At 45.8% G+C, this 10,537-nt stretch overlaps 1 protein-coding gene across 1 annotated transcript in view; it reads right to left on the bottom strand.

Annotated features, from left to right (window-relative positions):
* Positions 1–1,065: 1,065 nt before the first annotated feature.
* Positions 1,066–10,537, bottom strand: part of EEPD1 (endonuclease/exonuclease/phosphatase family domain containing 1) — a 97,127-nt gene continuing 87,655 nt past the window's right edge. Inside the window, exons 6-7 of the mRNA XM_030551356.1 lie at positions 1,903–2,097; positions 1,066–1,653 (exon numbers count right to left, since the gene is read on the bottom strand). Coding sequence (XP_030407216.1) covers positions 1,454–1,653; positions 1,903–2,097 — 395 coding nt within the window. The 3' untranslated portion in view covers positions 1,066–1,453. The remainder of the gene's footprint in view (positions 1,654–1,902; positions 2,098–10,537) is intronic.

Here is a 10,537-nt window from a genome sequence, read left to right as displayed (position 1 = left end):
TGGCTCCAGCTATTAGACTGACAGCCTGTTGACTGAAGTCCTCTCGCCACAGGACAGGCAAGGGAAACAAATTTCCCCCAGCACTGCCCCACACTTCACACCATGTTCAAGAAAGGACTGTCCAGACAGATCTCATTTAATCATTTCCCTAAGACGATTGTGGCATTGGTGCACCTCAATCCCTCCTGTTCTATGCCTGTGGCCCATAACGTCCAGTCTCCAGTGGGTGTAATACTCTGGTCTAATTTCAGGTGTTGGGTATAGTGTGTGGGTGCTGAGTGGTATTAATGGCCTGTGATATATAGGAGATCAGATTAGATGAGCTTGTGATCTCTTCTGGCCTTAAGCTTCATGACTCTAAGACTGTATTCCCTCTGCTTTCAGGAAAGAAAAAGTTAGGGCTTGCCTACCTGATGTGGTAGTGCATATCAGTGGGGTGTGAATTCGAATGTGCGCCAAAGTGTCACATACTAATGGCCTGTGTAGACCCTGCTGGTGTGCACTAAAAGTTCTCTCGGGCATGTTAATTTAGTCCTGGCTGAGGATGTTGGTTAGCATTAGAATTCACAGCCCACTGACGTGCACCACTGCACTGTGGAGACAGCTGTTTGTTAAAAATGCTAACTCATGGATAAATACTATGGGCAAGATTGTCTCCAAGACCACCGCAAATTCTCTGCTCAGCCGTACCAGGGTTACTCAGATTACAGCTCCATCTGCAGGGTGCGAAGCAGGGGCTGCTCCGCCAATATTTCACCCTGTGAGCAAGGAGTCAGAGAGGAACAGCAACTTTGGCTCTGCCCACTCATTGCCAGCTTGAGTAACTGGCTGGGTGCAAGGGGGGAGTAAGCTGGATTCTGAAAAAGGATGAAGTAAATTACTCTCCACCTTCAAGAGCAACGGGAGAATTGGGGAATATGTTTGCCTCTCCGAGATCAAAGGACTCAAACTAGCCCATATAATCCCCAGTTCAGATCATGTATTGGTCGGAAAGAAATGTTACGTCATGGCAGTTTTTGCAAGTGTTAAACTATACTCGACAAATCACTGACAGTTTCCAAGGTGTCTCTTTTCTCTTTTTATGGTCTCCATTATTGCTTCACTTTACAAGGAATCAATTAAAAACATCAACAACAACAAAAGCCCTGTTCCACTGGGTTTAAACAGAGATAATGTGCCACAGTAAAAGTGCATTTTATTTTCTGTATGATTCTCCTCCAAGTCCCGAGGCGTGAAAGCGTCCATTGCGTCCGTAAAAAGTTACAAATCGCTGTGCTGCAGTGAGATACCCTAAAACATCCATGAGGGGCACTAGGAGGGTAGGGAGGGGTAGGGGAGAGACATCAGAAGCAGAGGCTGATGCTTTCTAAATGGGGCGGGGAGGCAGTTCTGCTTCACAGTTGAGCCTCAAGCGATGGGATCTTCTCACTGGGTCCTGTCAACCCCTAGTTCATCATCGTTCATGTTTAATGTTTGAATCACTGCGTTCCACGGTCACCCCGTTTCCATTTCGGGTCACCTCTTTTCTGTTCCAGTCCTTTTCCATGTAAAATTCAGCTAATACAGGGCAGTGTTCTGAAGCCACTCCTCCCCAGGACCAGTTATCAGGGATCCATATATTTGTAAGGCCTTCTCTCACAACAGCCCAGTGACCTGCATGCAGAACAATTGCAGAGACAAAGATTAATATGGAAAGAGGCCAGAGGAAAGAAGCTTAATTCACATAAGACCTAGGGCCCAATTCTGCAAATGTTTATGCACATGAGAAATCTCCCTCCAACTGACATCAATGGGGCTGATGCTGAGGTATCACTATCCAGGGGTGAGTCAAGATGCCACTCTGGAAGGGTCATATAAAGAAGGTGTTTTCAAACATTGTTTCCGCTGGTAGAGACATTTTACCTGTGAAGACCTTTTTCAAGCTTCGACTGATCCAGATGTTATCCAGTGACTTAGATCCCTGAGGATTCTTTGTGCTGATGTTTGTATATGTATTTGTAGGGACTAGGTGATGGAACTTTTCTTTTCTCAAAAGATCGAGGTCACTGCTGTCTGGGGCTTGGTTAAAATCTCCTAAAATGATCACATCTTTTTCTCCTAGAAAAATTAAAAGGACAAGAAAAGGATGAAGAAAAAAAATCAGTGATTAAATATGGGATGTGGGAAAAGAAATACAATCCCTAGTAGTGATGCTGAATTTACTTTGCATAGTGCTGTTTGTTTTTTTAACATGACAGGATAGGGTTAAAAACCTTCTATTGTGAACACACACATTAGCTTACCTATCTTACTAATAGCCACGCGGGTTATTACAATTCATAAAAAGAATCTGGAAATCCAATATACATTGCACAATTTATGCTGCTTGTTTCCTTTTTGAATTTCCCTCATCACAACTATGTCTGGAGAACTATCCATTTGTACACAATGACAGACTGACCCTACCACCAAGTGGTGGTAAATCTGATCTTGCCGATCTTAGGAATCTTAAGCGTTGTAAAAGGTGGGAGGGTTTTGTTTGCTTGTTTGTTGTTTTGTTTTAAACGATATCTACATTTTGGGACCAATATGCACTGATGCTGTCCTTTTATAGTTTTGCCACCAAGACATTTTTGTGAAAATACAAAGAAGGGTGTGTCTTCCTCAAGGATGGATCAGTGCTAGAAAAACATGAGAATGCAGGACATTCATTCTAAAATTGTAGATTTAAGAAATTAAAAAAAAAAACACCAGGTCTAGCAGCCTGTGAGACTGGTGGCAGAAGCAGCAGTCGTGGCCCCTTGCAATTCATAATCCAGGACTCTATAAATCTATAGAAGAAATATATTTATTTGCCTATGTGATTCAATGGATTTTGTGGAACTTTGAGATGCCTCAGAGTTTGTCTAAGGTTGAGATTATGAAAGGAACTAAGGATGTTATGCGCTCAACTTCTTTAGGCTTCTTTAAAAATCTCAAATCTTAAATATATGTGGAAAATTGTCTAGATTCCAAATATTTTTAAACCTCATCCCCATTCCTGAAATATCCTGCTGCTTTGACACCAGTGTAGCTCCAAGGCTATCACTGAAGATATCTTTGATTACGCTAATGTAAGAAGAGAATCAGCCTCTAGATATTTGTGTCTCTTCCATCCCTTGATAGAAGACTCCTCTGATACCTAACTCAGACCGCTCTCAAAGCTGTGGTGATGACCTCAGTGATGCTGGTGTCCAACCAAAGAAGTCATTGCATTATAACCTGGTGAATGACTATGAGTAAACTGCTAAAAAGGACACAAGTGTGCTAAAATAGCCTGAAATTTGACCTCAGAAAATCTGATGGAGAATATTGTGCGCATTAATAATATGTGTGTTTGTTAAAATTTGCCATTCTTTGAGAATCAGTTTATTTCAAATATCTGCTATTGATGTACCAACCTACAACTATCATCACAGACCAGATCAACTAGGTCCAGATACTGGCCTGCTCCCTGACTAACTTCACTGCTAGGCAGCCAGGGATCCCATTATACAGAGTGGCCACATCCTCAACTGGCTGCTGGTTTCGCAACCCTGCTTATAAGCCTGGTTCCCACAGCAGATCAGCGGCTGCTTGATGTGCACCACGTCTGCAGCTGTGCTTGCCCTTGTTCCAGACCCTGCTCCCCTCTGGCTTCAATCCCAGTCTCTGTCTCTGGCTTACTGCTCTGATTGACCCTCTGGTTCTGGATTCGGCTTCAGTCTCTCTGGTACTGATCCTTGGCTCTGCCTCTGGCTTACAAACTCTGGTTTACCCTCAGGCTGTGGCATTTGGCTTCTGTCCCTCCTGTACTGACTCTTAGCTTGTGTCCTGGACTGTGCCCATCCTAGATCCAGCTCTAACCAGTAGCTGAACTCTCCCCTAGGTCTGAAGGGCCCCTGGTCTAATTGGTTACAATTATGTTCTGTTGCTGTAGAGGCAGTCGGCCAGCAGAGAGAGCTTAAATTAAACCACAAACCCTGTTCCCTGCTATCTATTTGCTTGCTGGACCAACTTCTGTTGGTGAGAAAGACAAGCAGTTGACAAGTTCTCTCATAAACAGATGTTGGTCCCGTATAAAATACTGCCTCCCCCACCTCATCTCTCTAATATCCAGGGACTGACAGAGCTACAACTACACTGCATTCATCTTTTTGCTAATGCTTTAGAAGGGGAAAAGATATCCCACTGCAAAACCAAGCTGCCCCATAAGAAAGAGGGTGGTAGGATCAACCTTTACCTGATTAAAAATAATGAAACCGAGAAACCACCATTGTTTTCAATCTTCTAAGAGTATCACAAACCACATGATATTTAGTAATTACTCTGCAGAGTGTTTGTGACAGTGGCTTCCCTTTTAAAATAAAAAATCATGCTATTTTCAGCTCCATTAGAATTACAAGGGAAATCAATGCCTGCCTGATGGATGAGGTCAGAACCACTCTGGAAGTAATCGGTTTACTTTCATGCTTCTAACTCAGTACTACAAATAGAGAACACCATTTTAACAGCTTATGAAACAAATGCTTGAAGGCATCCTTTTAAATTTTAAATCCTTTTTATTCCCACCTTCCAGCCTATATCCAGTCTGGTCGGGTACCACCTTTCGTGCACTAACACGCACAGGATGGTATCCATCAGTCCTGAGTTTCGCATGTCTGTCCCACAATCAACTAAGATCCTAGTCTTGGTAAGAGCAGGGAAATGAATCAGATCACATTGGGTCATGATGTTACAGTGTTGCAGTGAAGCAGGTGGCAGAACATGCTAATTACCTCTAATCACTGGACCATCCTTCCCCTTTTTAGAGAGGAAGAACAGAGCCACCAAAAGCACCTCTCCAGCCTCATATTAGGTCTACAATTGCTCTTGGGCAAGGATATCAAAAACTGCTGAAATAGCTAAAAGAATCCACATAGAGATGCAGCCTTTGGCCAAAGTCACTGGCCAAGAAAACTAACACAATCACAACATCCCTGCTGGAAACTAGACTGAACAGGAGCACAAGGATCCCAGAAGCATCTTGCTGCAACTTTACCCATCACTCTCTTCAAGAAAAGAAGTTTTGAGACTGAGCCATGATTGGCAAGATTGCTATCGTTCAGCGATGGCTTCCTGAGCAAAAGGCTAACAGTTGAGAGAATCTAGTACATTTTTTTTCTCCCCAAAAGGAGGTATTAGTAATCTTCATAAAAATGGACTCCAAACAGCCCCCACCAGCCCAGTTTTCACTGTTTGTGAGTAACAAAGGTCCCTCTCAGAAGTCTGAGCCTTGCACTTCCAGAATCTCAGCTGGCAAGATCAGGTGGCACTCAGCTTTGCGATGATGGCAGGCTTGTCCAGTCTTCTGGGTTCTCACATTACCATAGCCAGAATCATCCAGATCAAAGTGATCTTAATTAAATAGATGGAAAAGTCTTCCTAGTGAGAAAGATTCCACTATGTTCCGTTTCCAAACAGAGACAAAGCAGATTCATTAAGCTGTCCACTACTCGGAACAGTTTCCCTGAGCTATACTTGGTTAGCTTTATCGCAGTGGAGAAGAACACTTTCTTAGCCTACCTGACAGCCACAGTATTGAAATGCAAAAAACCTCTGTACGTTGCAATTTCAGGGCAAGAAGACTCTTATCAATGCTCTACTCCCCTGCCCAATCTCTTTATTTAATCATCTGTATACCAAAGTGATTAGTGAAGGCATGTCTAGAGCCCTTGCAACGATAGTCAACGAAAGATAAATCACCATCTACTAGTTTCAGAGGAGTACCCATGTTAGTCTGTATCCGCAAAAATAACAGGGTTACTTGTGGCCCCTTAGAGACTAACAAATTTATTTCAGCATAAGCTTTCGTGAGCTACAGCCAGGGCCGGCGCTACAATTTAGGCGACCTAGGCAATGGCCTAGGGCGCCAGAATTTTGGGGGGGGGCGCTATTTTGCCGGGGGGGCGGCACGCGGGTCCGGTGGACCTACCGCAGTCATGCCAGCGGACGGTCCACTGCTGGAAAGGCTCCGGTGGAGCTGCCGCAGTCATTTCGGCGGACGGTGCGCTGGTGTAAAGGCTCCGGCGGACCTACTGCAGTCATGCTTGTGGCAGGTCCACCGGAGCCTTTAGACCAGCGGACCGTCCGCCGGCATGACTGCGGTAGGTCCACCGGACCCATGGGGGGCGGTGAAATGGCCGTCCGCCTAGGGCGTCAGAAACCCTGGCGCCGCTCCTGGCTACAGCTCACTTCTTCGGATGCACAGAATGGAACACACAGACAGGAGATATTTATACATACATATCTCCTACTAGATAATAAGCAGAGTTGAACACTGTTTTCTCTCAGAGAATTGTGACACCCTCATTTCCTTCCAGCAGTCTCACAGGGGCTGATCCAAAGTCCACCTAACTCAATGGTAATCTTTCCATTGACTTCAGTGAGCTTTGGATCAGTCCCATAGCAATGAAATAGATTTTCCACCATGTGCTAGGGTAAGACCTGCCCTCATCTTAAAGGAAGTGATGGAAGGGCATGACACGGAGCAGGGAACCTATGAGGAGGTTCCAGAAAGAAGGACCCTCCCAGAACCTCAAAGATCTGTCTAAACTGGGCACCCAATACATGGACAGCCTTTGGGGGCTAGGCCAGCAAGGGAGAGGGGGAGTTACTGGGCATGGAGCCCGACTGACATATTAGGACAACCAACTGCTGGCCCAGGATGGCTTGTATATGGGTGGGACCACGCAGACTTGTGCATTGAACTGAGACAGGCACAGTGTTTGAGAGGAAAAAAGGGAGCTGGGTGCATGGGGTCAGCTCCTAGCAGCTGTAGGAGAGACAGCCTCTCAATCGCTCCTGGAGGGAAAAGCACAAAGAATCCAGGGCTCACTGGCCTAAGACCATAGGGTCACGGATGAGGGAGGAACGAGGAGACTCTATTGCTCTTGAGGACCCAGGGTGCTCCATGGGGGAGATATGCTTAATAACTAGCTTCCTCCAGTGCACAGGTACCACGTCACACGTGTGCAAGATGACAAACCTGCCATTTGTTCACAAAAGGAGTCTGAAAGCAGAAAAGGTTTCCTTAAAGTCCCACTTCACTTCATTTTAACTCATAAACTAAGTGACAGACTCGAGTATCCCAGTGAAATCCTGTCTTTACTATCCACATATTATAGCCTGATAAAAGGAAGGAAATAGAGCACGAGTCATCTCATTGACTTCAGTGGGACTGAATTCAGCCCGATTTAGGCTCAAAGTTATGCTTGTGCTTAAATTCCTTCGCGAATGAGGACCTGTGTGCTGTATGTTTGGAGAAGATACATGGCAGTCTTGATACAAGACAAAGGCCTTGGCTACTCTTGAGAGTTACAGCGCTGTTGGTGGCTTTATAGCGCTGTAACTCACTCCCTGTCCACACTGGCAAGGCATATACAGCACTGGATCTCCGTGGCTACTGCGCTGCTTGTACTCCACCTCCCCAAGAGAAATAAAGAGAATAGCGCTGCTCCTGCAGCGCTGGGGTGCCAGTGTAAATAGGGAATAATCTTAGTACCCGGTGACTGACCTCCGGAAGCTTCCCATAATCCTATTAAGTGAAGGTTCCGCTCTTTGTTTTGTTGTGAACTCTGGGATCCCGGAGCTGCTTATCAAAAACCCAAACACAGGTACTGTTTGCTGTGACTGAGCAGAGGCAGGGGGCTCCCTTTGGAATGCCCACAGCTAATGTTTTCTTGAGGAGAGAAGCAGCACGGCGGGAGGAGGGGGAGGGTCCATTTCAGCGAGGCTGCTTATCTGGTCTGTTAGGAAACAAACAGCTGCTGTTTGCTTTCAGTGAGTGAGAGAGGGATGTGGAAGGGGTCGGAACTTGCAAGGCAGGGAGCTGACACAGTGTCGGCTCCAAAAATCCACTCTCTCTCTCTCCCCCCCCCACGCTCCCTGTCACACTCCACCACCCCCTCCTTTTGAAAAGCATGTTGCAGCCACTTGAACGCTGGGATAGCTGCCCATAATGCATCGCTCCCAATGCTGCTGCAGATGCTGCAAATGTGGCCATGACAGTGCGCTGGTAGCTGTGAGTGTGGACAGACTGCAGTGCTTTCCCTACTCAGCTGTACGAAGACAGGTTTAACTCCCAGCGCTGTACAGCTGCAAGTGTAGCCATACCCAAAGAGTCTGAATTCCTGCTTTAGGTGAAAAACTGAACACAACTCAACAGTACCATTCCTCTGTAATGCTCCAAACCAGAAGGACCATTGGTCTGACACAGCATGGCCATTCTTATATTAAACTCAGGTTAAAATAAGTGAAAACAGAACTAAACTGAAACTCTAAAGAAGAAGACCTAAATTCAAACCCAGAGTAAGTGGGTGCAACTCTACTGGCTTCAATGAAGCTGTATCTTGTTATGCCACATCTGAATTTGGCCCAGGTGTGTTACATAAACGATCCTTTTTTTTAAAGAATCCTTTCAAATTATGTGAACAAATACTTAACACAGTACAATTTAAAAACAGCCTTGACTGACATCTTGCAGCTCAAAGGAAAACAAGACAGTGTGCATAAAAACTACTCACACCTCTCCGGGAATAGGAGATTGGTATTGATTCCGAACTCTTCATGTGACTGACCTCGCAAAACTAGGCCAAACTGAAAATCATCACATACGTAACCTTGTAACTGTTTGGTCTTTGTTAAACAGCAAACAACATGCTCACTTTCCCTACCCCTATTCCTATGAGGAGCCCTAATATCAAAAACAATAAGTACTGGAAAATCACTGCTTAGCCTCATTAAGAAACTGTTTGAGCCCAACCTACAAGTACCCAGACAGGAAGCAGGCAGGTTATCAGAAGTGGGACAGAGTCAAGCTTCTCTTTATTAAATTACATATTCATATACATATTCATATACATGCCAAAATCTACTCTGATTTACATGCTGTCAGTGGAATTACTGTATATACCATATATAAGCTGGTTCCTTTATAAGCTGGACCCCCAAGATGGATAAGTAGAAATGGAAATTTTTTATAACTCGTTCATAAGCCAACCCTATAATTCAGGGGTCAGCAAACTTTGGCTCCCGGGCCATCAGGATAAGCCTCTGGTGGGCCGAGATGGTTTGTTTACCTCAAGTGTCTGCAGGCACGGAGGTAAATCTAAGTAAACAAAGTGCCTCAGCGCGCCAGCTGCTTACCCTGACGGAGTGGGGAAAATTTTTTGGGGGGGAGGGGAGAAGTAACCCCTGTGACCACCCCCATGTGACCCCACCCCTTGCCCAGGACCCCCACACTCTCCCCATCCCATCCCTTTTCACCTTATCTGGGAAGAGCCAGAGGAGGATGTCTCTGGCCTGGCTGGAGCTGCTCCAGCAGGCTGGGCAACGCGGCCACAGCCTGCTCCAGTGGGCCAGATTGGGCAGTGCGGCTGCAGCATGTCCAGCGGGGTGCGCCACGCAGCACAGCCGCAGAGTGCCCCAGTGCCCAGGTGGCGCAGCCACAGCCTGCTCTGGGGGGCGGGGCTCAGTGGCATGGCTGCAGCCTGCTCTGGGGGATAGGCCGAGTGGCACGGCTGCAGCCTGCCAGCCCCGAAGCTGCAGCTGCTTCAGAGGCTGAGGGGAGAGCAGCGTGGCCAGAAGCAAAGAGACTCTGGCCTTGCCTTTTCCCTTCTGTCTCTGCTGGCTGTGCTGCCTCTCCTTGCTCCCTCTGTTGGGGGGAGGGGCTGTGTCCCACCTCTCCCTCTCAATACTCATTCATAAGCCAATCCCCTTCTCTGGTGCTTCACTTTTTTACTAAAAAAATTCGGCTTATGAACGAGTATATACGGTACTCTGCATTTACAACAATTTAGGCTTTGGCTTTCTTATTCTTCTTTTTAAATGTGCAACAAATGATTTGAGAGATGCACTGTTTTTTTCCAAAGCAGTTACAAAAATACTCTGAAGTAAGTGTATACAAACAATTTATGTGTGAAAAATCACCAGTCCTGATTCTGATCTCACATAAGCCCCATTTCAGCAAAGCACTTTAGCATGTGTTTAACTTCAAGCATGTGAGTATTCCATTGGCATCAAGCACCTGCAGTGGTACAACTGGTTAGTGCAAAGGGTTATGAGGTCAAGCCTTACCTGGAACACTTGTTTCTATTACCTGTATACCTTCCCCAGCTTACTTCACATGGAAAGAGCTATACTAGGGTAGTGAGAATGAACTCTAAAATGGGAGGTTGGTGTATAGCTTGGGTCCTCCCCCTTGTGCTGTCAGTGGCTCTGGGTGGATTGTTCACTGGCAGGGAAAATTGATTTCTTGGGGGGCAGGGATAGCTCAGTGCTTTGAGCATTGGCCTGCTAAACCCAGGGTTATGAGTTCAATCCTTGAGGAGGCTATTTAGGGATCTGGAGCAAAAAATCTGTGTAAGGATTAGTCCTGCTTTGAGCAGGAAGTTGGATTAGATGACCTCCTGAAGTCTCTTCCAACCCTGATATTCTATGAATAGTGCTTTGCTAACAATCACAAAATAATTCCATATAAATCAATGGGAAACCAGTGTAA

This window comes from Gopherus evgoodei, chromosome 2 (assembly GCF_007399415.2).
Source record: "Gopherus evgoodei ecotype Sinaloan lineage chromosome 2, rGopEvg1_v1.p, whole genome shotgun sequence".
Classification (NCBI taxonomy): domain Eukaryota; kingdom Metazoa; phylum Chordata; order Testudines; family Testudinidae; genus Gopherus; species Gopherus evgoodei.
This window is presented reverse-complemented; position numbering and strand designations above follow the sequence as displayed.